At 36.9% G+C, this 24544-nt stretch overlaps 1 protein-coding gene across 1 annotated transcript in view; it reads left to right on the forward strand.

Moving 5' to 3' along the window:
- The window catches only part of LOC132550886 (bromodomain adjacent to zinc finger domain protein 2B-like), a 42830-nt gene extending 18360 nt beyond the window's left edge, over positions 1–24470 (forward strand). Inside the window, exons 18-35 of the mRNA XM_060214984.1 lie at positions 447–524; positions 1157–1268; positions 1924–1931; positions 1975–2220; positions 2451–2560; positions 3107–3389; positions 3612–3668; positions 4464–5958; positions 8915–9073; positions 9499–9773; positions 11883–12055; positions 12489–12735; positions 13193–13282; positions 14226–14282; positions 14831–14986; positions 15369–15565; positions 18148–18291; positions 18993–24470. Of these exons, the coding sequence (XP_060070967.1) occupies positions 447–524; positions 1157–1268; positions 1924–1931; positions 1975–2220; positions 2451–2560; positions 3107–3389; positions 3612–3668; positions 4464–5958; positions 8915–9073; positions 9499–9773; positions 11883–12055; positions 12489–12735; positions 13193–13282; positions 14226–14282; positions 14831–14986; positions 15369–15565; positions 18148–18291; positions 18993–19341 (4236 nt within the window). The 3' untranslated portion in view covers positions 19342–24470. The remainder of the gene's footprint in view (positions 1–446; positions 525–1156; positions 1269–1923; positions 1932–1974; positions 2221–2450; positions 2561–3106; positions 3390–3611; positions 3669–4463; positions 5959–8914; positions 9074–9498; positions 9774–11882; positions 12056–12488; positions 12736–13192; positions 13283–14225; positions 14283–14830; positions 14987–15368; positions 15566–18147; positions 18292–18992) is intronic.
- The last annotated feature ends 74 nt before the right edge of the window (positions 24471–24544 follow it).

A 24544-nucleotide genomic window follows, 5' to 3' on the forward strand; every position in this document is an offset into this window, starting at 1 on the left:
CTGTCAGATACAGGTAAATAACAACACAGACACATGTCTCTGTCAGATACAGGTAAATAACAACACAGACACATGTCTCTGTCAGATACAGGTAAATAACAACACAGACACATGTCTCTGTCAGATACAGGTAAATAACAACACAGACACATGTCTCTGTCAGATACAGGTAAATAACAACACAGACACATGTAAAGTATGTAATAATGTGATATTTGATTTTACAAACTCATCAACAAACTATCATTTCGAAACATTAGATCACACCTAAGTGAAATGATTTCTTAAAAATGGTAAATTCACCCGAGGTAACTGTATTAAGTGCAACATTGTGACAGTACATGTCCTGAAATTTAATTCCTGCAAACTAGTCCAGAGTAGGTTAACTGTGAAATATTAGACCCATAGAATTATTTAGTCTTATTATTCAAAACTTTTCTGTGTAGGAACAAAAGCGTTGGGAACTTCAGATGGCACGAGAGCTGAAAAAACCCACAGAGGACATGGAGTTACGAGATAGTCGAGTAAGTTGTGTAAAGCTTCTCTAAGAATAGGTTTGATGTAAATTCTACTGATAAATCATTTGTATCCCTCCTGACTCAGTTTCGTGTGGGATTTATTTTCGCAATAATATGCTAATAGTGTTAATAAAAAATTCAAATCCTTGCAAGCATTTGTAAAGAAATAATTCTTGAAGACATCCATGCTGATCCATATACCGATATTTGAGTGTATATATATATAATAGTCTCGCTTTTGTGAATTTAACATCATTGCTAGATCACTGTACGCAAAATCATGTATTCGTAAATGCATCTGAAGCGACGAGCTAGCAAAATAAAGTATATGTGAATTCTAAATGATTTATGGTAAATAGATCTACATAGAGGATGAGTATCTTGTTCAGAATAGACCACAGCACTTGAAAAAAAACCCAGAATATTTGTGTTTAAAATTCATATAACTATGAATAATGATATCTTTTTGGTGCCAATACTGTATTTAGATGTCATTTGTAAATCAGATTTTTGTTTAAAGTGTCACCTCTTTATTTATATTTTTATGATAACATATTTAGTTTTAGTTTGTCTATTTTAATCAGAGATTATGACGTTTTGAAGTGAATAAGAAGTATAACTTAATGATTTTTTTTCAGCCTTTACCCGAGTTTCCACGTATACCAGGGATTCAAACAGACAGTGCTGCCTTTGCTGACATCCTTATGGTGTTGGAATTTCTCCATAACTTTGCTGACGCCTTGGGATACGGTAAGAGTCCATATTGTCAATCAGGTTTACCGTGTCAACGCTCGTAAAATTTTATTGAGAAGTGTCCACCACATCTCTGTTGCAAATCAGGTTTACCGTGTCAACGCTCGTAAAATTGTATTGAGAAGTGTCCACCACATTTCTGTTGTAAATCAGATTTACCGTAGCAACGCTCGTAATGTTTTATTGAGAAGTGTCCACCACATCTCTGTTGTAAATCAGGTTTACCCTGTCAACACTCTACTTGTAAAACTTTGGCTACATATCTATTGTAATGATTTGAGAACTGACAACAAAAACCTGACATTGCCCAACTCTGGAAGGAAGTTTGCAGAACACTAATTTTAAAACCAGTTCCATTGAAATTGAACAAATTTAAAGGATATATTCTGATTGTTCTCTAGGTCACATCAAAACTATATATTAGTTTCTTTTTTTTTTAAACTTTTTAGAAAAAGGTAAATGTTTGTCAAAGGTTCTAGGTATATTAAAGAAATATTTCTCAAATTGTTTTTCCTTGCTCATACTCTACAACTCCAAAGGTTTTTCAGATGAAAATAACTTTATATTTGATCTCTCAGTGATCATATTTACTTCTCATTGTGTCATCTCTTTGATAAGATGTGAAAAACCTGATAAGTAATTAATGATAAAGTTAATTCTGTTATTGCTGACTCTCATTTAATACCTGTTTATGACAGACAAGGACACATTGCCGTCACTGAGGGCCCTACAAGATGGTATTTTGGGTAAAACCGAAGAGGACAGCGAGGATTATGTGGCTCTTGTCTCCCACTTGCTACGATATGCCATCAGTGACCCTGGGGTTCCCAATCCTAAAGATGCTGTTACAAAGCTAGGGCAGAAAATCGTGGACATGGAAATCACAGATTCCATTGTCTCCGAGATTTTACGAATATTTGTTGTGGCAAGGAACGGTGGTAGCAATGAGGTGATTTCACTTTAGAATTTTATTGACAACAATAACATGAAGTTTATGAAAAATCTCTGCAGCGAAAAATCTACATGTATTACAATACCCACCATTGAGTCAATATCTCATGATTTAGTAAAAATTAAGAAAAAAAAACTTCATTAAATGTCAATTAAATTTTATTAAACATCAGCCGACATCTTTTGAAAACTGTTACAATCTTATTAATGATATTTGCTATGTTACAGATGAGTGAATGGTTGTCACGGTTACCTCTTGAGTCTCTTGACCATATTAGGAAAGCTGCCATTTTAGCATTTCTATGCAATGAACTGCTTTGTGGAAAGTCCATTTCTTCGTAAGTTATCCCAGTTTAACACCATTAGTTGATGAAAACAAAAGATGCCTGTTGTAAGATCAAAATTGTTTCTGATCTATCAACTTCATTTCCACATATACTTTATTTCGTTAAAATTTTCTGCTGTTTCAGTAGTAATGCTGGTACGTATGATACCTTATGATGTCTTGAGAATATGGATTTGACAGTAAAATTTCACCTAAAATCAAAATATTATTTACTAAATATAAAATATTCCTCACCTTTTAGATAAAAAAAACCCCTCAAAAAACAGAAAAAGTGATTTCTGTTCATATGAAAAAGGAAACAAAATTAAAAAAAAGAAAAACCAGAAAATATTGCTTATATGAAGAAAAGACAGCTACTAGGTCCAATATCAGTTCACAACTTATTACAGTAAAGCTTCACTTAAAATTTTTAGAGTTTGATATGTTACCCAGGATACTGTAGGAATGAAAATGATAGATAGAAAAACTGATCAGATAATGTAGCTTGGAGGCATTGACTGATTTTTTATACGATTGTTACCTCCCTGCATGTCTACAGAGAGATCGAGAAGCACTTGGACCGTATGGGGGACATTCGGCGTGACAAATGGGTTGTTGAGGGCAAGTTGCGCAGACTCCGAGTCCTACAAGCTAAAAAGTTTCATCGGCCTGTCCCAAAACCTGTCGTTGACCAAGATACCTCAACACAAGGGGGAGAGGGTGATGAATCCCAGAATACCTCAGGCAAACGTTGTAGTGATGATGATGAAGAAAAGGAAGAGGAGAGTGGTAATGAGAGTGATGATGATGCTCAGTCTGGTTGCCAGGAGACAGATGGAGATGTAAGGAATATCTCGGATAGGTTTTCAGAATTCCATAAATGAAATATTGGTACAGACAATGTTGACATTCACACCCTATACAGTGCAGTCAAAAATATTATATTACCAGTGAACAAGATCGTGGTTCATTAGCTGAGGTGCTAATTAAATTGAATATCGTTCTTTTCCTAATTTCTTTTACTTTGGCTGTTTTTGTTATATATAAGTTTATCATTGTTATAGGAGGAAGAACCACTGTCACTTGAAGAGTGTGATAAACAGATTGAAAAGTTACAAAAGGTAAGTAACTTGTGACCTAATTCAATAGAAAATAGGTAACCTATGACCTAGTTCAATAAAAGATGGGAAACCTGTGACCTAATTCAATAGAAAATAGGTAACCTATGACCTAGTTCAATAAAAGATGGGAAACCTGTGACCTAATTCAATAGAAAATAGGTAACCTATGACCTAGTTCAATAAAAAATGGAAAACTTGTGACCTAATTCAATAGAAAATAGGTAACCTATGACCTAGTTCAATAAAAGATGGGAAACCTGTGACCTAATTCAATAGAAAATAGGTAACTTATGACCTAGTTCAATAAAAAATGGAAAACTTGTGACCTAATTCAATAGAAAATAGGTAACCTATGACCTAGTTCAATAAAAGATGGGAAACCTGTGACCTAATTCAATAGAAAATAGATAACCTATGACCTAGTTTAATAAAAGAAAGGAAACCTGTGACCTAATTTAATTGGAAACCTATGACCTAGTTCAACAAAAAGTATATAACCTTTGATCTTGTTCAATGAAATGAAGGTAATCCATAACCAAGGTTAACAAAGAGTATGTAACTTATGACCTAGGTCACTGAATGGTTGGTAACCTTTGACCGGGGTCACTGAATGGTTGGTAACCTTTGACCTAGGTTACTGAATGGTTGGTAACCTTTGATGTAATTTAAAATTATGACCCCCTGCTCATGATTTGATGACAAAATACATTTAAACACATCAGTATATACAGGAGATATTCGTGTGATCAAATCTCCTGCTCACAATGTTTTAAATTATGTTTTTGTTGATTTCAGCAACATGCCCAATACCGAGCGAAAGTCTTCAAGTCTTCCCACAAACTTCGTGCAATAATGGTGGGTTCGGACCGATACCGACGTAAGTACTGGGTGCTGCCGTGTGCTGGAGGTGTGTATGTAGAAGGCCTGGAGACTGGCAAGTCAGTGGAAGATGAAGATCTGATAGAGGAAAAGAAAGATATCAAGGAAGAAAAAGTAGAGATTAAACAGGAAAGTGACAAAATAAAAGAGGAAGATAGAATGGAATGTGAAAACTCGAAATTAAATGATAATCATGTTAAAGAAGAAAAATGCATTGAAGAAAAAACGACAATCCAAACTGATGAACAAGACATTAAGAAAGAAGTTAGTGTGGTGAAATTGGAACGAAAAGAAGATCGTAATGTTTGGGACACTGTAAAGGAGGAAGGTTTGGACAGGAGCTGTTCTTTTTCTGTACCAACCAAAATGGAGATCAATGAGGAAAAGAATGGTTGTAAGTCGGAGACAGGTGATGCAGCTATTGTGACCTCGGCATTATTCCCTACCTCATGGAAAATGGACAAACACAAGCAGACAACTTGTAATGGGGAAATAACTCCTTCTACCTCAGAGTGCAATAATAAATCGGACTGTTCTGTAAAAACTTCTGGGAACATATTTCTGCAGTCCTCACCCTCCAGTAAACTCAGTGACTTGTGTAGTAACGTATCTTCTACTATATCGCCCACCAAAACTGACAGTAAAAGTGACGATTCTAAATCGGTTGTGAACAGCAGTTTACTTACCTCGCCTTCACCACTCATCACACCATATTCATCAGCACCTTCATTGTTTTTCCCCCCATTTAGTCCATCCCTCAATGGCGCCTTGGGTTCCAATCCCTCCACCTCTAGCCTGTCCCCAGGGGGATCAAGTCCCCGCCCTGCACACCAACACCACAAGAGCAGCACCCCGTCCCACACGGAGGGCAAAGCTAGCTTTCTCAGCATCGACACGCTGCTGAAAAAGGACCACTCTCATTTAACCAGTCAGAACAATCATTTCCTCCAGAGCCCTCTTTTCCCAGTTTCTCCTGATCAAATGATCAAATCATTGAGCTCCTCAGCAGATGGTAGTGAACAAAAGCCGTGGTTCAGCATCTTACCCAGAATGCCTTGTGATGACCTCAGTATGACTCAGGGAAGTTCGCCCCAGGTTGGCCTGAGCTCGAGTCCATTCTCGGGAGGGTCACCATTTTTCTCCCCCATGTCCTTGCGTGCCTTCCCCCTCCACAGCCCCTCCTTTTCCTCATTCCAGATGGGCCAACTTTACAGTCCCAATAACTACAGTGCCACCACGGCTTCCAGTAACACCAGCTGTGAGTCACCCTCAAAACTCACTGACTCTTCCTTCAAGGTGCCTCTCACACCCAAGGTCGAGGGTGATTCATGGACCTTAGGGAGCCAGCAGCAGGAATCTACAGAGGCTCTTCTCAAGGAACTTCAAGGAGAACGGCAGCCCATCCCAGAGGGTGAGATTCTTGTTTCTACTTACCGTATTTATCTGGTAACAAGTCCAGGGTGTCAGTCGATGTTTTCCCAGAGGGTGAGATCCTTGTTTCTACTTACCGTATTTATCTGTAACAAGTCCAGGGTGTCAGTCGATGTTTTCCCAGAGGGTGAGATCCTTGTTTCTACTTACCATGTTTATTGGTAACAAGTCCAGGGTGTAACAGAGGGTGAGATCCTTGTTTCTACTTACCGTATTTATCTGTAACAAGTCCAGGGTGTCAGTCGATGTTTTCCCAGAGGGTGAGATCCTTGTTTCTACTTACCGTATTTATCTGGTAACAAGTCCAGGGTGTCAGTCGATGTTTTCCCAGAGGGTGAGATCCTTGTTTCTACTTACCATGTTTATCTGGTAACAAGTCCAGGGTGTCAGTCGATGTTTTTCCAGAGGGTGAGATTCTTGTTTCTACTTACCATGTTTATCTGGTAACAAGTCCAGGGTGTCAGTCGATGTTTTCCCAGAGGGTGAGATCCTTGTTTCTACTTACCATGTTTATCTGGTAACAAGTCCAGGGTGTCAGTCGATGTTTTCCCAGAGGGTGAGATCCTTGTTTCTACTTACCATGTTTATCTGGTAACAAGTCCAGGGTGTCAGTCGATGTTTTCCCAGAGGGTGAGATCCTTGTTTCTACTTACCGTATTTATCTGGTAACAAGTCCAGGGTGTCAGTCGATGTTTTCCCAGAGGGTGAGATCCTTGTTTCTACTTACCATGTTTATCTGGTAACAAGTCCAGGGTGTCAGTCGATGTTTTCTGGTAACAAGAGGGTGAGATCAGAGGGTGAGATTGTGTTTCTACTTACCATGTTTATCTGGTAACAAGTCCAGGGTGTCAGTCGATGTTTTCCCAGAGGGTGAGATCCTTGTTTCTACTTACCATGTTTATCTTAACAAGTAGGGTGTCGATGTTTTCCCAGAGGGTGAGATCCTTGTTTCTACTTAACAAGTCCAGAGGGTGAGATCCTTGTTTCTACTTACCGTGTTTATCTGGGGTGTCAGTCGATGTTTTCCCAGAGGGTGAGATCCTTGTTTCTACTTACCATGTTTATCCAAGTCCAGGGTGTCAGTCGATGTTTTCCCAGAGGGTGAGATTATCTGGTAACAAGTCCAGGGTGTCAGTCGATGTTTTCCCAGAGGGTGAGATCCTTGTTTCTACTTACCATGTTTATCTGGTAACAAGTCCAGGGTGTCAGTCGATGTTTTCCCAGAGGGTGAGATCCTTGTTTCTACTTACCATGTTTATCTGGTAACAAGTCCAGGGTGTCAGTCGATGTTTTCCCAGAGGGTGAGATCCTTGTTTCTACTTACCATGTTTATCTGGTAACAAGTCCAGGGTGTCAGTCGATGTTTTCCCAGAGGGTGAGATCCTTGTTTCTACTTACCATGTTTATCTGGTAACAAGTCCAGGGTGTCAGTCGATGTTTTCCCAGAGGGTGAGATCCTTGTTTCTACTTACCGTATTTATCGTATTTATCTGGTAACAAGTCCAGGGTGTCAGTCGATGTTTTCCCAGAGGGTGAGATCCTTGTTTCTACTTACCATGTTTATCTGGTAACAAGTCCAGGGTGTCAGTCGATGTTTTCCCAGAGGGTGAGATCCTTGTTTCTACTTACCATGTTTATCTGGTAACAAGTCCAGGGTGTGAGATCCTTGTTTTCTTACCAGTTTATCTGGTAACAAGTCCAGGGTGATCGATGTTTTCCCAGAGGGTGAGATTCTACTTACCATGTTTATCTGGTAACAAGTCCAGGGTGTCAGTCGATGTTTTCCCAGAGGGTGAGATCCTTGTTTCTACTTACCATGTTTATCTGGTAACAAGTCCAGGGTGTCAGTCGATGTTTTCCCAGAGGGTGAGATCCTTGTTTAAGCATAACCTCTGTAATGTTTATCTGGTAACAAGTCCAGGGTGTCAGTCGATGTTTTCCCAGAGGGTGAGATCCTTGTTTCTACTTACCGTATTTATCTGGTAACAAGTCCAGGGTGTCAGTCGATGTTTTCCCAGAGGGTGAGATCCTTGTTTCTACTTACCATGTTTATCTGGTAACAAGTCCAGGGTGTCAGTCGATGTTTTCCCAGAGGGTGAGATCCTTGTTTCTACTTACCATGTTTATCTGGTAACAAGTCCAGGGTGTCAGTCGATGTTTTCCCAGAGGGTGAGATCCTTGTTTCTACTTACCATGTTTATCTGGTAACAAGTCCAGGGGTGTCGATGTTTTCCCAGAGGGTGAGATCCTTGTTTCTACTTACCATGTTTATCTGGTAACAAGTCCAGAGGGTGTTGTTTTCCCAGAGGGTGAGATCCTTGTTTCTACTTACCATGTTTATCTGGTAATGTTTTTCCAGAGGGTGAGATTCTTGTTTCTACTTACCATGTTTATCTGGTAACAAGTCCAGGGTGTCAGTCGATGTTTTCCCAGAGGGTGAGATCCTTGTTTCTACTTACCATGTTTATCTGGTAACAAGTCCAGGGTGTCATGTTTTCCCAGAGGGTGAGATGTTTTCCCTGGTAGAGGGTGAGATCCTTGTTTCTACTTACCATGTTTATCTGGTAACAAGTCCAGGGTGTCAGTCGATGTTTTCCTAGAGTTTGGTGTGGGCATATTAAAGTATAATTTATTTCATTTGGGTTTATAATTTTATTGAAGAGAAGTAAGAATTGGTGGATGGATTACCAGGCAGGGGTTACTTAGGGTACATTAATCTAGAGATGCAGATACAGCCATTGAAAGCAATAATTTCATATTTTCAAGGATGAAATGAAATCAGGATTAAAATATCTAAAAATGGAATTTCTTCATATGTTTAATAACTTTCATGAAATGTACATCCCATTTGGTAAAATAGGGAACAGTGTAACAATTGAAAAAATTCTTCACCATCTATGTATAGGAGGTTGAAGTTGATTTGTCTAAATTTTCAGAAAAGAAGAAAAGTTGGTGGCGTGTGACAGACCCAGATCAACTCAGGACCCTACAAAGGCACTGCCATCCTCGTGGAATACGCGAGAAGAATCTGCAGAAATCCTTTCAGAAATATATGGATTATGCCTGTGAATCATGTTCCAAAGGAAACAAGGAAAGTAAGTGTAACTCCACTCCAGAATTAACCATACCGGGCTAAACTGTAAAATCAGGCTCAATTTTTATGGATTTTCTTTAAAAAAATTGTGGTTGAATACAACTCAATAAGTCTGCTGATACTGATTTTAACAGTGCATAAATTTTGTTGATTTAGAGTGCCCACAAAATGGATGAAAAAAATACTCCCACGAAAATGAAAGGTTTCACAGTATAATCAATATATTGCTATGAAGTCTGTAAACAAAACCTATTAGGTGTTGTTGTAATTTGTCAGGGTGTTGGTATGTAAGCTTATAAGAGATGGCGCTGTTTGAAGGAATCAACATATTAACGAAGGCAGTGTGTATAGATATTGTTACTATTTATAAATATTGTTACTATTTATAGATATTGTTACTATTTAAATGTGAACATATTGTTTTAGTTGTATCCTTGGAATCAGACTCCGAGGAAGAGGAGGAAGACGAGGAAGAAGAAGAGGAGGAAGAAGAAGAGAAAGAAGGAGATCAGGAAAAGAAAGAAGAAACTGACAAGGACACAGAAGATGAAGAAAAATTGAAGAAAAAGAAAGCAAAGGAAGGGTCTCCGCCCCCACAGAAGGAATGGTTACCTGAAATTGCCCACCAGGTGGAGCTGTCAGTGCTAGAAGAAGTGGAGAATCTGGTGGAACGTGTCGCTTCAGCTAGTCTACAGGTCAAGGTTTGTCTTATAACTTAGGTAGTGGAGCGAGCATGCTGCACACTTTTTGTTTGATAGTCATTTGGTTTTCCTAGCTGAGTGTGGTGTCCTGCATGATCCTAACACTGAGGTATGTCAATAGGGGTTTCCTGTATATATAAAGCCAGTAGCAATTATAGGAACCTAAACACAAAGTCAAAATCACCTTAAAAACGATGGTATCGTAGACACACAGCCAATATCACCATGGTAACAAGGGTATCCTGCACATCCAAAATCACCAATCGATCAAAATCAGTATGACAGCCAATATCACAAATATTTCAAGAAGTCTTTGGTTTATCCGTAACATGTTAACTTTGATGTAGTGACAATAAGTATAGATGTGCTGATAACATCCGTGGGACATATTTACCAGGCTATAATGCTGACATACTTGGTATATCATCCTCAGATCAGAGCAACAATTCAAACTGTAGGACTTCTATAGTACCTCTGTCTAGTAACTACACATGTTGTTAAAAGTTTATGTCATAGTACACAATACAATGACGTGATCTTTTGGTGACGTCGTAATATAAATACATATGGTGGAATTACACTAGATACTGTATTGCTAATATTTGTAATTTAATGTAGATTAAACAGTAACAAATATAAATAAATGTAAATATGATATAGATGTACCCCTAAGGAACTGCCCACACGGATGTTGAATCTCATTTTCCTTGATGTAGTGAATTTAGCTTTTGGTGTTGTGAAATAAACATCTTGATGTTGTGAGATTTACTCTTAATGTTGCTAACTAATGTTTGATTTGGTGAGATAAGTCAGGATTAGTGCTTATTTTGTTTATTGTGTGTTGAATTGCTGTTTCAAAAACTAATTGTAATTCTTATCAAAAAGTTTTTCGTTGCTTTCACGTTTATTTTGTTTCCTCTTCATTGTTTAAACACTCACAGCTTGAATGTGGTGGCTTTTCAACCAAGCTCCCATTACACATATCATTGAAATTGAGCTCAAGTCAGTAAATAATTATCATTAAAACATCTTGTATTATAAAAAAACCTCTCTCTAACTTTCCACAAACTTTGAGAAGAATGTTATGACACTTGTACTGCTAAGACAGGATGTTTTGACACTTGTACTGCTAAAACAGGATGTTATGACATTTGTACTGCAAAGACAGAAAGTTATGACACTTGTACCGCAAAGACAGAAAGTTATGACACTTGTACTGCTAAGACAGAAAGTTATGACACTTGTACTGCTAAGACACAATGTTATGACAATTGTACTGCAAAGACAGAAAGTTATGACACTTGTACTGCTAAGACATATTAGTACTGTTCCCAAATTTTGAATTTATCTGACACAGAATTGTAAAGGAGATGTAGATGAGGCACTACCTGTAGTAACACCATGTCCACACTCATATACCACATTACCAGATAGGGGGACATATAACACGAAATGTTTTTAGCATTTTGAAGAGCAAAGGTCAAAATATAGGTTTAAGTGGTCTTTTTTTTCTGATGTTTACCCTTCTTTCCAGAGATGCCCTCACAAACAATTGTTGAGAAGATCACACCTAACAAACGATTGTCTTTCATGCTTATGCAGTAAACCCAAGTTCGATGTTGTGAAATAATTTTTGCATGTTTGGTAATTTGTACTAGTTTAAGAATTCTATTTGATTTCTGCACCTGTTTTATTTGTAATGTTTCTAGCCCAGTTTTAGTATTGTTTGAGTTATTTGAGCATGCTTGTAGGTAGATCAACATTGTTTGGATGAGAATCAACAGATGACTTCAAGATCAAATTGATAATTTTTTTTCACAATATTCATATTATTTTGTTAATGCTCTGAGTATTGAAAATCAATATGTTGATATTTAGTTTCAAGAAATTGTAAGTCATAAGTAATTATAATAGAATTGAAAGAAATTATTTTTTATTATCTATTATTAAATTGTCAATATTATTTATCAATATTTGCTTCTGTTTGTTGAAAATTTAGAAATGCTTTCTTAAAAATATGACATTTATCAACACAAATTCCAGTAAGATTATTTTGAGTGAAAAGTATCTTAATTGTTCCCATACTTTTACAAAAACAAATTCTAACAGGGATGGAAAGTACCGAGCCGAGTGGACGACGATGTTGACCTCACCATTGTGGACAGGACCAAGTTGGATCTCAAAGAAAATGAACGCTATCCACTTGACGCTGCTAGAGAAAAACTGTTGAGTTTAGAACCAAACATTGAACGTCGCTACATCAAACCTCCACTCACAAAGGCGTAAGTTGTCACATGATATAGAACGTCCCTGCATCAAATCTCCACTCACAAAGGCGTAAGTTGTTACATATATAGAACTTCCCCACATCAAACCTCCACTCACAAAGGGGTAAGTTGTCACATGATTTAGAATGTCCCCACATCAAACCTCCACTCACAAAGGCGTAAGTTGTCACATGATAATGAACGTCCCTACATCAAACCTCCACTCACAAAGGCGTAAGTTGTCACATAACATAGAACACATTAAATCTCTACTCGCAGGATTTTACCAAGCTGAAAAGTGTCTACATCACACCTGTTTCCTGTTGTTAGGGTATATAAGAGATTTTTCACTCCTGCCATCATAGTAAATGTTAGGGATGTTTAATTTTGTAAAAAGGTTTTGGACTTGAGTAAAGCCAGCAAATTATGTATTGTTTTTGTCTTACAGAGTAACAATTAACCTAGCAAGTCTGGCTGATCACTCAAGATCAGAACGACGGAACAGCCACACACAGGAGGAAGAGGAAGACAATGATTCTATTGACCAGGATACACCTGAGCGACCAGAGGATGTACCACCAGGTCTGGCCATGTGGCGGTCTGCAGTAGCTAAGGCAAGCTCACCGGCACAGCTGACCTTGTGTGTACATCAACTTAGCACCTCGATCTCTTGGGAAAAGTCCATCATGAAAGTGGTAGGTGGTTAAATGTTAAATGTGTACAGGTGTGAGGTTTTTTTTCAAGGTTAGCTGTAAATGATGGTTCAAAGGTCAAGTTAAAAATACTGGATCGGAGGTCAGATGTCAAGTAAAAAGACTGGGTCAGAGATCAGATGTCAAAAGTTAAGTGTTGCCTAAAACTGGGTCAAATTTTCAATGTTTAAGTTTGGTTGTAAGAAGTGTTAGGGTAGGTCAAGATGAAGACATGTGGGGTAAGATCAAAGGTCAGTGTGAAGTGTAGAATTGGGTCAAAAGTCAAATAAGTTTAAGATTAGTGTTCAGTGCAAGGTTGAGATAATGGTTGTGAGTAAAGGTTGGGTTGAAATACAACATAATTTTCTCTTTCAGCTTGATGAAGGTTGTCAGGATGATTTATCAGTACCAAATTAAAAATGGTGTCAAGGATTAAGCAAAAGAATTTTTATTGTTTCAGCTGTGTCAGATCTGTCGTAAGGATGACAATGAGGCAGAGTTGTTGCTGTGTGATGGATGTGACCAAGGTTATCACACCTACTGCTTCAAGGTATGTTATCATCATTATAGAAATAGGCCTTTCTGTGTTATCACACCTACTGCTTCAAGGTATGTTATCATCGTTATAGAAATAGGCCATTCTGTGTTATCACACCTACTGCTTCAAGGTATGTTATCATCATTATAGAAATAGGTCTTTCTGTGTTATCACACCTACTGCTTCAAGGTATGTTATCATCGTTATAGAAATAGGTCTTTCTGTGTTATCACACCTACTGCTTCAAGGTATGTTATCATCGTTATAGAAATAGGCCATTCTGTGTTATCACACCTACTGCTTCAAGGTATGTTATCATCATTATAGAAATAGGTCTTTCTGTGTTATCACACTTACTGCTTCAAGGTATGTTATCATCGTTATAGAAATAGGCCTTTCTGTGTTATCACACCTACTGCTTCAAGGTATGTTATCATCGTTATAGAAATAGGTCTTTCTGTGTTATCACACCTACTGCTTCAAGGTATGTTATCATCGTTATAGAAATAGGCCTTTCTGTGTTATCACACCTACTGCTTCAAGGTATGTTATCATCGTTATAGAAATAGGCCTTTCTGTGTTATCACACCTACTGCTTCAAGGTATGTTATCATCGTTATAGAAATAGGTCTTTCTGTGTTATCACACCTACTGCTTCAAGGTATGTTATCATCGTTATAGAAATAGGTCTTTCTGTGTTATCACACCTACTGCTTCCATATAACCTCTGGTACAAAATCCTGTTATCACTAGTTCTACTTTAATACCATCATCAGTACTGGACTTGTCACTTAAGACATCAGAGATATGAGCTACAGGCCCATGTTCTTTTATCACTAGTTCTACTTCAATGCCATCATTGCTACAGATATAAATATTTGGTTTGTTAGATGTATAGATTAGATATTTAGCCTTTCTCTTGTCTTAACTTTCATTGTTCTTTATCTATTTACAGCCTAAGATGGAGATGATACCAGATGGTGACTGGTATTGTTATGAATGCATATCTAAGGTAAGTTATTAATAAGATACAAATTGTGTCCTTTTTCTATCCCTTCAAGTTTCCACATTATCTAGTCTTTCATACAGATTTCATTTACTGGACCTTACCACACACGGACCAGGACCTGTTCTATACTGACATTTACCAATGATTGGTGGAACTTGGATCACAATGAAAATTTAATCAACCTCACCATTTCACACTGTCCAAAGCAACACAACCAACTCTGACCTTCATCCTGTCTCCATAGCAACACAAGCAGCACTGACCTTACCCTTGTCTCCATAGCAACACATTAGCACTCACCTTACCCCTGTCTCCTTAGCAACAAATCCAATTTTGACCTCATCCTGTCTTTATAGCAATACAACCAACAATGTCCTTCCAGTGTCCACAGCAACATAACCTTCCCCTCAGCAACATGGCTGATTTTGTCTCTCCCTGTTATTCAAACAACAAAGTCTGCTGTCCCTTCTATCTCTGAATATAAAGATTCCTCTTTGTGATGACCTCTAACTTGACCTTGAGCTTGTTATGACCTTTTGCCCTCTCTTCAGGCATCTGGCGTGCCCTGTTGTATTGTGTGTGGGAAGAAGACTGGCAAGATTGCCGAGTGCCATCACTGTCCTCGAGCCATACACCTCGACTGTCTTGACCCACCCCTACCTCGCATGCCCAGGAAGTGGGTGTGTCCAGCTTGTTCCTCCAATCTGGTGAGAGCTTGTGTTAAGTTTGTCGAACTTTGGAACCTACATTATATATCCAGTAATAAGCCCAGTGACTTACAGATTGAGTAAAAGTTTATTACATTGGTGTAACATCTATTGAGATATCTACTGAACATTGATAGATAGAAATGAACTAATTACCAAACATGGGCTTAATGCTTAATAAATAATAGAGTATTAAAAATTTTGACAAGTTTTTAAAGTAAAGTGTTTTTCGATCATTATGAGTTCATGAACAATTCACTGTATTGAAAAGTACGATGTAAACTACACAATGAACCAGATAATGGATGTTAGTTTGAGATATATATGTCAGATAGTGTTACTTTATGTCTACTTCTATATATCAACACCCTTTTTGGTACAGAATGGACGAAAACGAACGCGAAAAAGCCCAAAAAGTCCAAAGAAATTAGACGGGGGTAACACCACTCCAGTACATAAACGGGACTCAGAACCATCAATGAAAGCAGTGGAGACGTCGTCATCAGAAAAGAAACGAAGCAACAAAGAAAATGAGAGAAAGAAAGCTGCTGAACAGTCTGATGATATGACTTTGTGCAGGTAACTTTAGACGAGTTTCTGGAGGTCAAATGTCATCTCACACTTGGTACAAATAACTTCAGTAGTGTTTTGTGCTGGTAGCTTTAGACAAGGCTGTGGAGGTGTTTGGAAATTATCATAGAAATAACAAATGTTACACAGGAAGGTGAAACAATAGCTGTTTAGGTGATGAGATGATAAACCATGTGTTTGATGAAAGCTTCCTCACTCTGTAGATACAAAGCTTCTTCATTCTGTAGATACAAAGCTTCCTCACTCTGTGGATACAAAGCTTCTTCATTCTGTAGATACAAAGCTTCCTCACTCTGTAGATACAAAGCTTCTTCATTCTGTAGATACAAAGCTTCTGCCACTCTGTAGATACAAAGCTTCCTCACACTGTAGATACAAAGCTTCATTCTGTAGATACAAAGCTTCCTCACTCTGTGGATACAAAGCTTCCTCACTCTGTAGATACAAAGCTTCCTCACACTGTAGATACAAAGCTTCATTCTGTAGATACAAAGCTTCTTCATTCTGTTGATACAAAGCTTCTGCCACTCTGTAGATACAAAGCTTCCTCACACTGTAGATACAAAGCTTCATTCTGTAGATACAAAGCTTCCTCACTCTGTAGATACAAAGCTTCCTCACTCTGTAGATACAAGGCTTCCTCACTCTGTAGATACAAAACTTCCTCACTCTGTAGATACAAAGCTTCCTCACACTGTAGATACAAAGCTTCCTCACACTGTAGATACAAAGCTTCATTCTGTAGATACAAAGCTTCTTCATTCTGTTGATACAAAGCTTCTGCCACTCTGTAGATACAAAGCTTCCTCACTCTGTAGATACAAAGCTTCCTCACACTGTAGATACAAAGCTTCCTCACTCTGTAGATACAAAGCTTCCTCACTCTGTAGATACAAAGCTTCTGATACAAAGCTTCCTCACTCTGTAGATAGATCATTCTGTAGATACAAGCTTCCTGCTCTGTACTTCTGTAGATACAAAGCTTCCTCATTCTGTAGATACAAAGCTTCCTCACTCTGTAGATACAAAGCTTCCTCACTCTGTAGATACAAGGCTTCCTCACTCTGTAGATACAAAACTTCCTCACTCTGTAGATACAAAGCTTCATTCTGTTGATACAAAGCTTCCTCACACTGTAGATACAAAGCTTCCTCACTCTGTAGATACAAAGCTTCCTCACTCTGTAGATACAAAGCTTCATTCTGTAGATACAAAGCTTCTTCATTCTGTAGATACAAAGCTTCCTCACACTGTAGATACAAAGCTTCCTCACTCTGTAGATACAAAGCTTCCTCACACTGTAGATACAAAGCTTCCTACAAAGCTTCCTCACTCTGTAGATACAAAGCTTCCTCACTCTGTAGATACAAAGCTTCTTCACCTCTGTAGATACAAAGCTTCCTCACTCTGTAGATACAAAGCTTCCTCACTCTGTAGATACAAAGCTTCCTCTGTAGATACAAAGCTTCCTCACTCTGTAGATACAAAGCTTCCTCACTCTGTAGATACAAAGCTTCCTCACTCTGTAGATACAAAGCTTCCTCACTCTGTAGATACAAAGCTTCCTCACACTGTAGATACAAAGCTTCCTCACTCTGTAGATACAAAGCTTCCTCACTCTGTAGATACAAAGCTTCTTCACCTCTGTAGATACAAAGCTTCTTCACCTCTGTAGATACAAAGCTTCCTCACTCTGTAGATACAAAACTTCCTCACTCTGTAGATACAACTTCCTTCCTCACTCTGTAGATACAAAGCTTCCTCACTCTGTAGATACAAAGCTTCCTCACACTGTAGATACAAAGCTTCATTCTGTAGATACAAAGCTTCATTCTGTTGATACAAAGCTTCCTCACTCTGTAGATACAAAGCTTCCTCACTCTGTAGATACAAAGCTTCCTCACTCTGTAGATACAAAGCTTCCTCACTCTGTAGATACAAAGCTTCATTCTGTAGATACAAAGCTTCTTCACCTCTGTAGATACAAAGCTTCTTCACCTCTGTAGATACAAAGCTTCCTCACTCTGTAGATACAAAGCTTCCTCACTCTGTAGATACAAAGCTTCCTCACTCTGTAGATACAAAGCTTCCTCACTCTGTAGATACAAAGCTTCATTCTGTAGATACAAAGCTTCTTCACCTCTGTAGATACAAAGCTTCCTCACTCTGTAGATACAAAGCTTCCTCACTCTGTAGATACAAAGCTTCTTCACCTCTGTAGATACAAAGCTTCCTCACTCTGTAGATACAAAGCTTCTTCACCTCTGTAGATACAAAGTTGAACCACTATTTATAACATTATAGTTGCTTAATCTTCCTTCTCAAATAAACTTTATATTACGTATCTGAAGAAAGATTTTTCATTTTTATTTTAAAGTGACATGATACTGCCACATTTAACATTGTTATGATAATGACTGTTGTGATGTGATCTTTGTGACCTATCAGTTGGGAAACAGGTGCATTCTTCATAGATTTCTTTGTAATATATATAGTCCAAAGTATCGTAACACAAAGTATTCATGATCGAAGTTGGAACACATTCTAAAACTGTATTACTCCTCCCACAGGTTGGTTCTGACAGAAATGGAAAAGCATGAAGATGGTTGGCCATTCCTTAAACCTGTAAACTTCAAACAGTTCCCAACTTACCGGAAGTACATCAAACAACCCATGGACTTTAGTACAGTAAAAAACAAGCTCAGGGACTCCGTGTAAGTGTATCTCTCAATAACTCAAGGTTTATTTAAAGGTTTAGGCCATTGGTCCGTAAGTACATTACATTTATCATAGAGTATAATATATAGAGAACGATTTTCTTGTAACACAGAGTACAACATATGTATCATAATAATTTATATAAAACGTTTGGGTAATGTGGACTTAAACTAAGACAATGTATAAACTCTACTGAGGGTATTTGTGATACAGTCAAACTAAAACAATGTATAAACTCTACTCAGGGTATTTGTGATACAGTCAAACTAAAACAATGTATAAACTCTACTGAGGGTATTTGTGATACAGTCAAACTAAAACAATGTATAAACTCTACTCAGGGTATTTGTGATACAGTCAAACTAAAACAATGTATAAACTCTACTCAGGGTATTTGTGATACAGTCAAACTAAAACAATGTATAAACTCTACTCAGGGTATTTGTGATACAGTCAAACTAAAACAATGTATAAACTCTACTCAGGGTATTTGTGATACAGTCAAACTAAAACAATGTATAAACTCTACTCAGGGTATTTGTGATACAGTCAAACTAAAACAATGTATAAACTCTACTCAGGGTATTTGTGATACAGTCAAACTAAAACAATGTATAAACTCTACTCAGGGTATTTGTGATACTCAGGATAAAAGGTGTAGGTGTTCCTTACATGTTTGATTTTATCACTTTTACAGATACAAGTCAAGAGCAGAATTTGCAGCTGATTGTAGACTTATTTTTGAAAACTGTAAAACTTTTAATGAGGATGAGTCTGAAGTCGGTCGGGGAGGGCACACACTGCGGAAATTCTTTGAATCCCGATGGAAGGAACTTATTTTGCACTCATCCACAATTTCATCGAATTCTTCATCCTCATCTTCAGCAGTGTCTTCATCTCAGTCATTGACTGTTACTTCATCTAGTGCATCGTCCATATCCTCAGTGACCTCATCATCCACAGTGGCGCCACCTTTATCTGGTAGTTCTTCAGGGACTGTGTCGGGATCATCTGTATCAGAAACAAAAGCCGAAAAGGATCAATGAGTTTTTGTGTTCATTTGTGAAATATATAGCAAGTGCATTTATTATTATGGATGTCTCTTAAGCTTCATAAAATGTTTCTTCATACTTTAAAATATGAGAACTTGACAACTTTCAAACTGTAGGCAATGCAAGTTGGCTCTTAATTAATTTGTACATTAAAACAAGGTTAACATGGAACTTACTTTTGTGGGTTTCCAACCATTCTGGTGTAGTCTAAACTGGAGATGTAAGGCAGAGATATAACTGAAATATTAGCACTACCAATTATAGGTACCTGTGTAACACCTATGAATGTTGATACATGATTTCATGTTGTTCATTGAAGCCCTGTATTTGTGTAAGACATTAATTTCTATGTTAAAAAGCCTAAAAGATTTTTTGCAAATATTCCATCAAGATTAGAATCCTCTCAATCATTTTTATTTAGCAATACTTATAAATGTGAAATGGTTACAAACCTCTGATATACCCGTAAAAATGCTTTCTTGTTGTAATAAATCATTGGTTTTACCAAACCATTATTGAAAAACCAGATATAGGTCAAAGGTTCCTGACCCATGATTAAAAACTAGATAAAGGTCAAAGGTTAGTGACCCATGATTAAAAACTAGATAAAGGTCAAAGTTTTACTGAACAGTGACTGAACACCAGATAAAGGTCAAGGTTTTACTTAACCATGACTGAACACCAGATAAAGGTCAAGGTTTTACCGAACCATGACTGAACACCAGATAAAGGTCAAGGTTTTACTAAACAATGACTGAACACCAGATAAAGGTCAAGGTTTTACTTAACCATGACTGAACACCAAATAAAGGTCAAGGTTTTACCGAACCATGACTGAACACCAGATAAAGGTCAAGGTTTTACTAAACAATGACTGAACACCAGATAAAGGTCAAGGTTTTACTAAACAATGACTGAACACCAGATAAAGGTCAAGGTTTTACTAAACAATGACTGAACACCAGATAAAGGTCAAGGTTTTACTAAACAATGACTGAACACCAGATAAAGGTCAAGGTTTTACTAAACCATGACTGAACACCAGATAAAGGTCAAGGTTTTACTAAACAATGACTGAACACCAGATAAAGGTCAAGGTTTTACTAAACCATGACTGAACATCACATGTTTAGTGATTGTGCTAAATGTAACTGTACATTAGTGTGGTGATTCACCCACTCAGTATTAATATTATTGTATATGAAATTGACTAACTAAAAATGCTGAACTTGGTTGAGAGGACTCAAACTATTCAGGGTATGTAGAAATATGTTTGTGTCATGATAGTCATTCATTTGTATCTCGGTATTGTTTAAGGATTAAATGGTCACAAACATAACAGGAAATGATGATTGCTGTCTTTATGAGAAGTTTGTAGATTTCAGAAAACAAGCTGTATAGGGTGTAAATAACAGGATTGATTTAAACAGGCCTTAGGTTATTGATATTGATTTCCTTATAAAGTTAAATTCATTAATCATGGGACATAGAATTCACTGTCCAGGAGTGATTCAGTACACACACAAAAACAGGTGAAGAGTAATTTATTAATACTAAAATTACTATTAAAAGTTTAACACGAAGGTCTGTTCATTTAGATTTTAATGTATGGATAAACCCAACAATCATTGATTTTAGTCACTAAAGGTTGATTGAGGTAATGAAATATCTACTTCTAATACTAAAGATATAGTTCCCAAATATTTTTGCCAACCCTCAATTAACCTGTAATACAGAAACTAAACTAAACCTGTAATACAGTCTAACTTAATTAGACAGGTAATACAATGTAACTTAACTAGTCCTGTACTACAGTGTAACTTAACTAGTCCTGTACTACAGTGTAACTTAACTAGTCCTGTAATACAGTGTAACTTAACTAGTACAGTACTACAATGTAACCTAACTAGTCCTGTAATACAGTGTAACTTAACTAGTGCTGTAATACAGTGTAACTTAACTAGTCCTGTACTACAGTGTAACTTAACTTGTGCTGTAATACAGTGTAACTTAACTAGTCCTGTACTACAGTGTAACTTAACTAGTGCTGTAATACAGTGTAACTTAACTAGTGCTGTAATACAGTGTAACTTAACTAGTGCTGTAATACAGTGTAAAATAACTAGTCCTGTAATACAGTGTAACTTAACTAGTGCTGTAATACAGTGTAAAATAACTAGTCCTGTAATACAGTGTAACTTAACTAGTGTTGTAATACAGTGTAACTTAACTAGTGCAGTACTACAGTGTAACTTACAGTGTAACTTAACTAGTGCTGTAATACAGTGTAACTGAGCTAGTGCTGTAATACAGTGTAACTTAACTAGTACAGTACTACAGTGTAACTTACAGTGTAACTTAACTAGTGCTGTAATACAGTGTAAGTTAACTAGTACAGTACTACAGTGTAACTTAACAAGTGTTGTAATACAGTGTAACTTAACTAGTGCTGTAATACTGTGTAACTTAACTAGTGCTGTACTACAGTGTAACTTAACTAGTGCAGTACTACAGTGTAACTTAACTAGTGCTGTAATACTGTGTAACTTAACTAGTGCTGTACTACAGTGTAACTTAACTAGTGCAGTACTACAGTGTAACTTAACTAGTGCTGTAATACAGTGTAACTTAACTAGTCCTGTACAACAGTGTAACTTAACTAGTCGAGGAATGTTCCCAGATTATCACCGGGTAGAGAAACCAAGGAAGCACCCAATAACCTCCAATCCCTGAATTCAATCAAAATCTCCAGCATCCATTTTTCCCTCACCATACATCTGCCATTTCTAAATCTATCAAAATCATCAAGGACTTTGCAATGCATCATCATATTGTGCCATTCCTATAGTCAACCATCCAATTTGATTTCACCAGGTTACATTTGATTCCTTCAGAACAAAATATGTAAGACTTGTGTGTCTGTGAGTGCATGCATATGTGTGTTAGTGAGTGCATGCACACGTGAGTGAGTGTATGCACATATGTGTTAAATGTTTTTATGGAGACACCTTTGTATCTACCTGTACAACCTCTCAGGACATCAACTATCAAATAGTGGTCAGCATCAGACCATTGACCCTAAAGGTCAAGGTCACTATATCCCCTGAACGTCCACTACATTGTAAACAGTATGTATACTTTTTTTTTCTTGTAAGAAACTTTTCAGGTTTGTCGTCGTTTTTTGTGATACTTTGTATAGTTGATAACTCCTGTCCAAAGCACGTAGTGTGCGATTAATTTATTATTATAATAAAACAAATGTGTATGGATCATTAGGAATCTCACTGTAGCTCTTGCTGTATCATACTGCTTCTATTTATGTGGTCACTCGTGTGAGTCAATATATATATGTTATATATACCTTAAAAATGTGCAATGTTTTGCAAGCAACAGTGAAAAAAATAATTTCTTAATGAATAGACAAACATTTTCCTGTCTGTTGTAGAACAAAAACTGTAGCACAAAATTATTGGTCAGTGTAGTTCCACTTGTTCTGATATTGTCTTTGTTTGATTAGAAAACAGAGATTGAATTTGTACAGTTTACATTGTACACAAGTACCTTAGTTTGTAGGCTTTTATACACCTGTAGAAATATGAAATATCAAAGTTTGAATTAAGGATGTGCTGGTCAATCATATAAAATGTAATGCAGGAGTATAGAATTATATGTTTATCATATGCATCTACTAGAGGTACAGAATTTTAAAAACATATGAAAAATATCTTATTATATGATGGACAGGATTTGGGCTTGATTAAAATGCTTCAATCAAGTTCTCAAATGATGTCCATGGAGAGTAATTGAAGGGAGATAACTCATTAGAAAAGAAAAAAAATATTTTCACAGAAGGTTTTTTCATTAGATTAGGACTGAATTTTTTATTGACAAATAATATAAATAATTGTTTTTAGAATATTGATTGACCAGTACAGGAAAAAATAACTCATTACTCTCTTCCGTTTGAGATAAAAGTATCTTTTCTTTACACAGGTAGCATTAGTAACAGTAAAGATATAAGTTGTTTTGAGTGATGACAGGATTTTAAGTAGCATGTTCTGGGTATGGATGGATGTGACTCTAATTTAGTTACAGTATGTGGATTTCGTTGTATATCTCCTGGTACAAACATTTTAATTTGTGTTGATCTTGGTTACAAACTTTTCTCCTTTTGTGTTGTGAAGTATGGTCTCAAGTGTGTATGATAATTAATGTCTTTGGTTGTTATGATTATTTTGGGATGCGTTTCGGAGAAATTGGATGTAGATATTGTCAAAAAGGACAAGATTAAGTGGGACTTCCACACCGAACATAGGTTGTAATACTGATTCATTAAATTGAAACAATTGATTTATATCTGTAACTGTCCTAATCTTTGTATTTTTCTTTAAGTCGCTAAATTCTGTGCTATATTTTGTAGAATATTTGTCATGTTTTCCTAAGTGATACAACACAAGTTATTAGTAACATTACAAGCAGATCAATCCATATTGTACACCAATAAGATGAAGAAAGGATTATCTCTGTATGCCTTGTGTTAGGATCTGTTAATGCAATTTCATGACCTGTATAGTGTAAATGTGACATATCTCTAGGTCGTTTGTTGTGAACATTAAACCTATTTCTGTTGGACTTGTAATAAAACCGTCTGATATTGCAGTGACACAAGATTCAACTCAAAGCAAATGGCTGAAAAGTTGTCTGATAGCATATCATTCACCAAATTCATCAGAAAATATATGTATGTATAAACATGCTGGAGATGCTGATACAGAAGTATTTTTTAGGAAATTTAACATTATATTTTGGCACGAGATGTATATGTATTATTCAACTTTTACACAATTGTTAATTCTTGATAGCTCTGCTGAATATTATGATGTGGCATAAATACGAAACTGTGGCCACGTGATTTGTTTTAGCTCTGTAGGTCCTTATGCAGATTCCTTTGTGTTCCTGTTGATAGGTAAATGTGGCTTAAGAATGTATGTTAGCTCTCCGTGTGGTAAAACTGATTTTAGATGTGGTATTCACTGTTTAATATTTAACTGTTGATCTGTATTCTTAAGCATTACAATTTGTGAAATTTGATAAAACAGAATAAAAAGAACAAAATATGTTGATGTAATGTGTGGTTTTGTGTATGTCTTGTTAACATGCAATCCAAGACAATTGATGCCTCACCAGTTCTGACCCT

This window comes from Ylistrum balloti, unplaced genomic scaffold (assembly GCF_031769215.1).
Source record: "Ylistrum balloti isolate Yb309-2 unplaced genomic scaffold, AGI_CSIRO_Ybal_v1 Utg370156, whole genome shotgun sequence".
Lineage (NCBI taxonomy): Eukaryota > Metazoa > Mollusca > Bivalvia > Pectinida > Pectinidae > Ylistrum > Ylistrum balloti.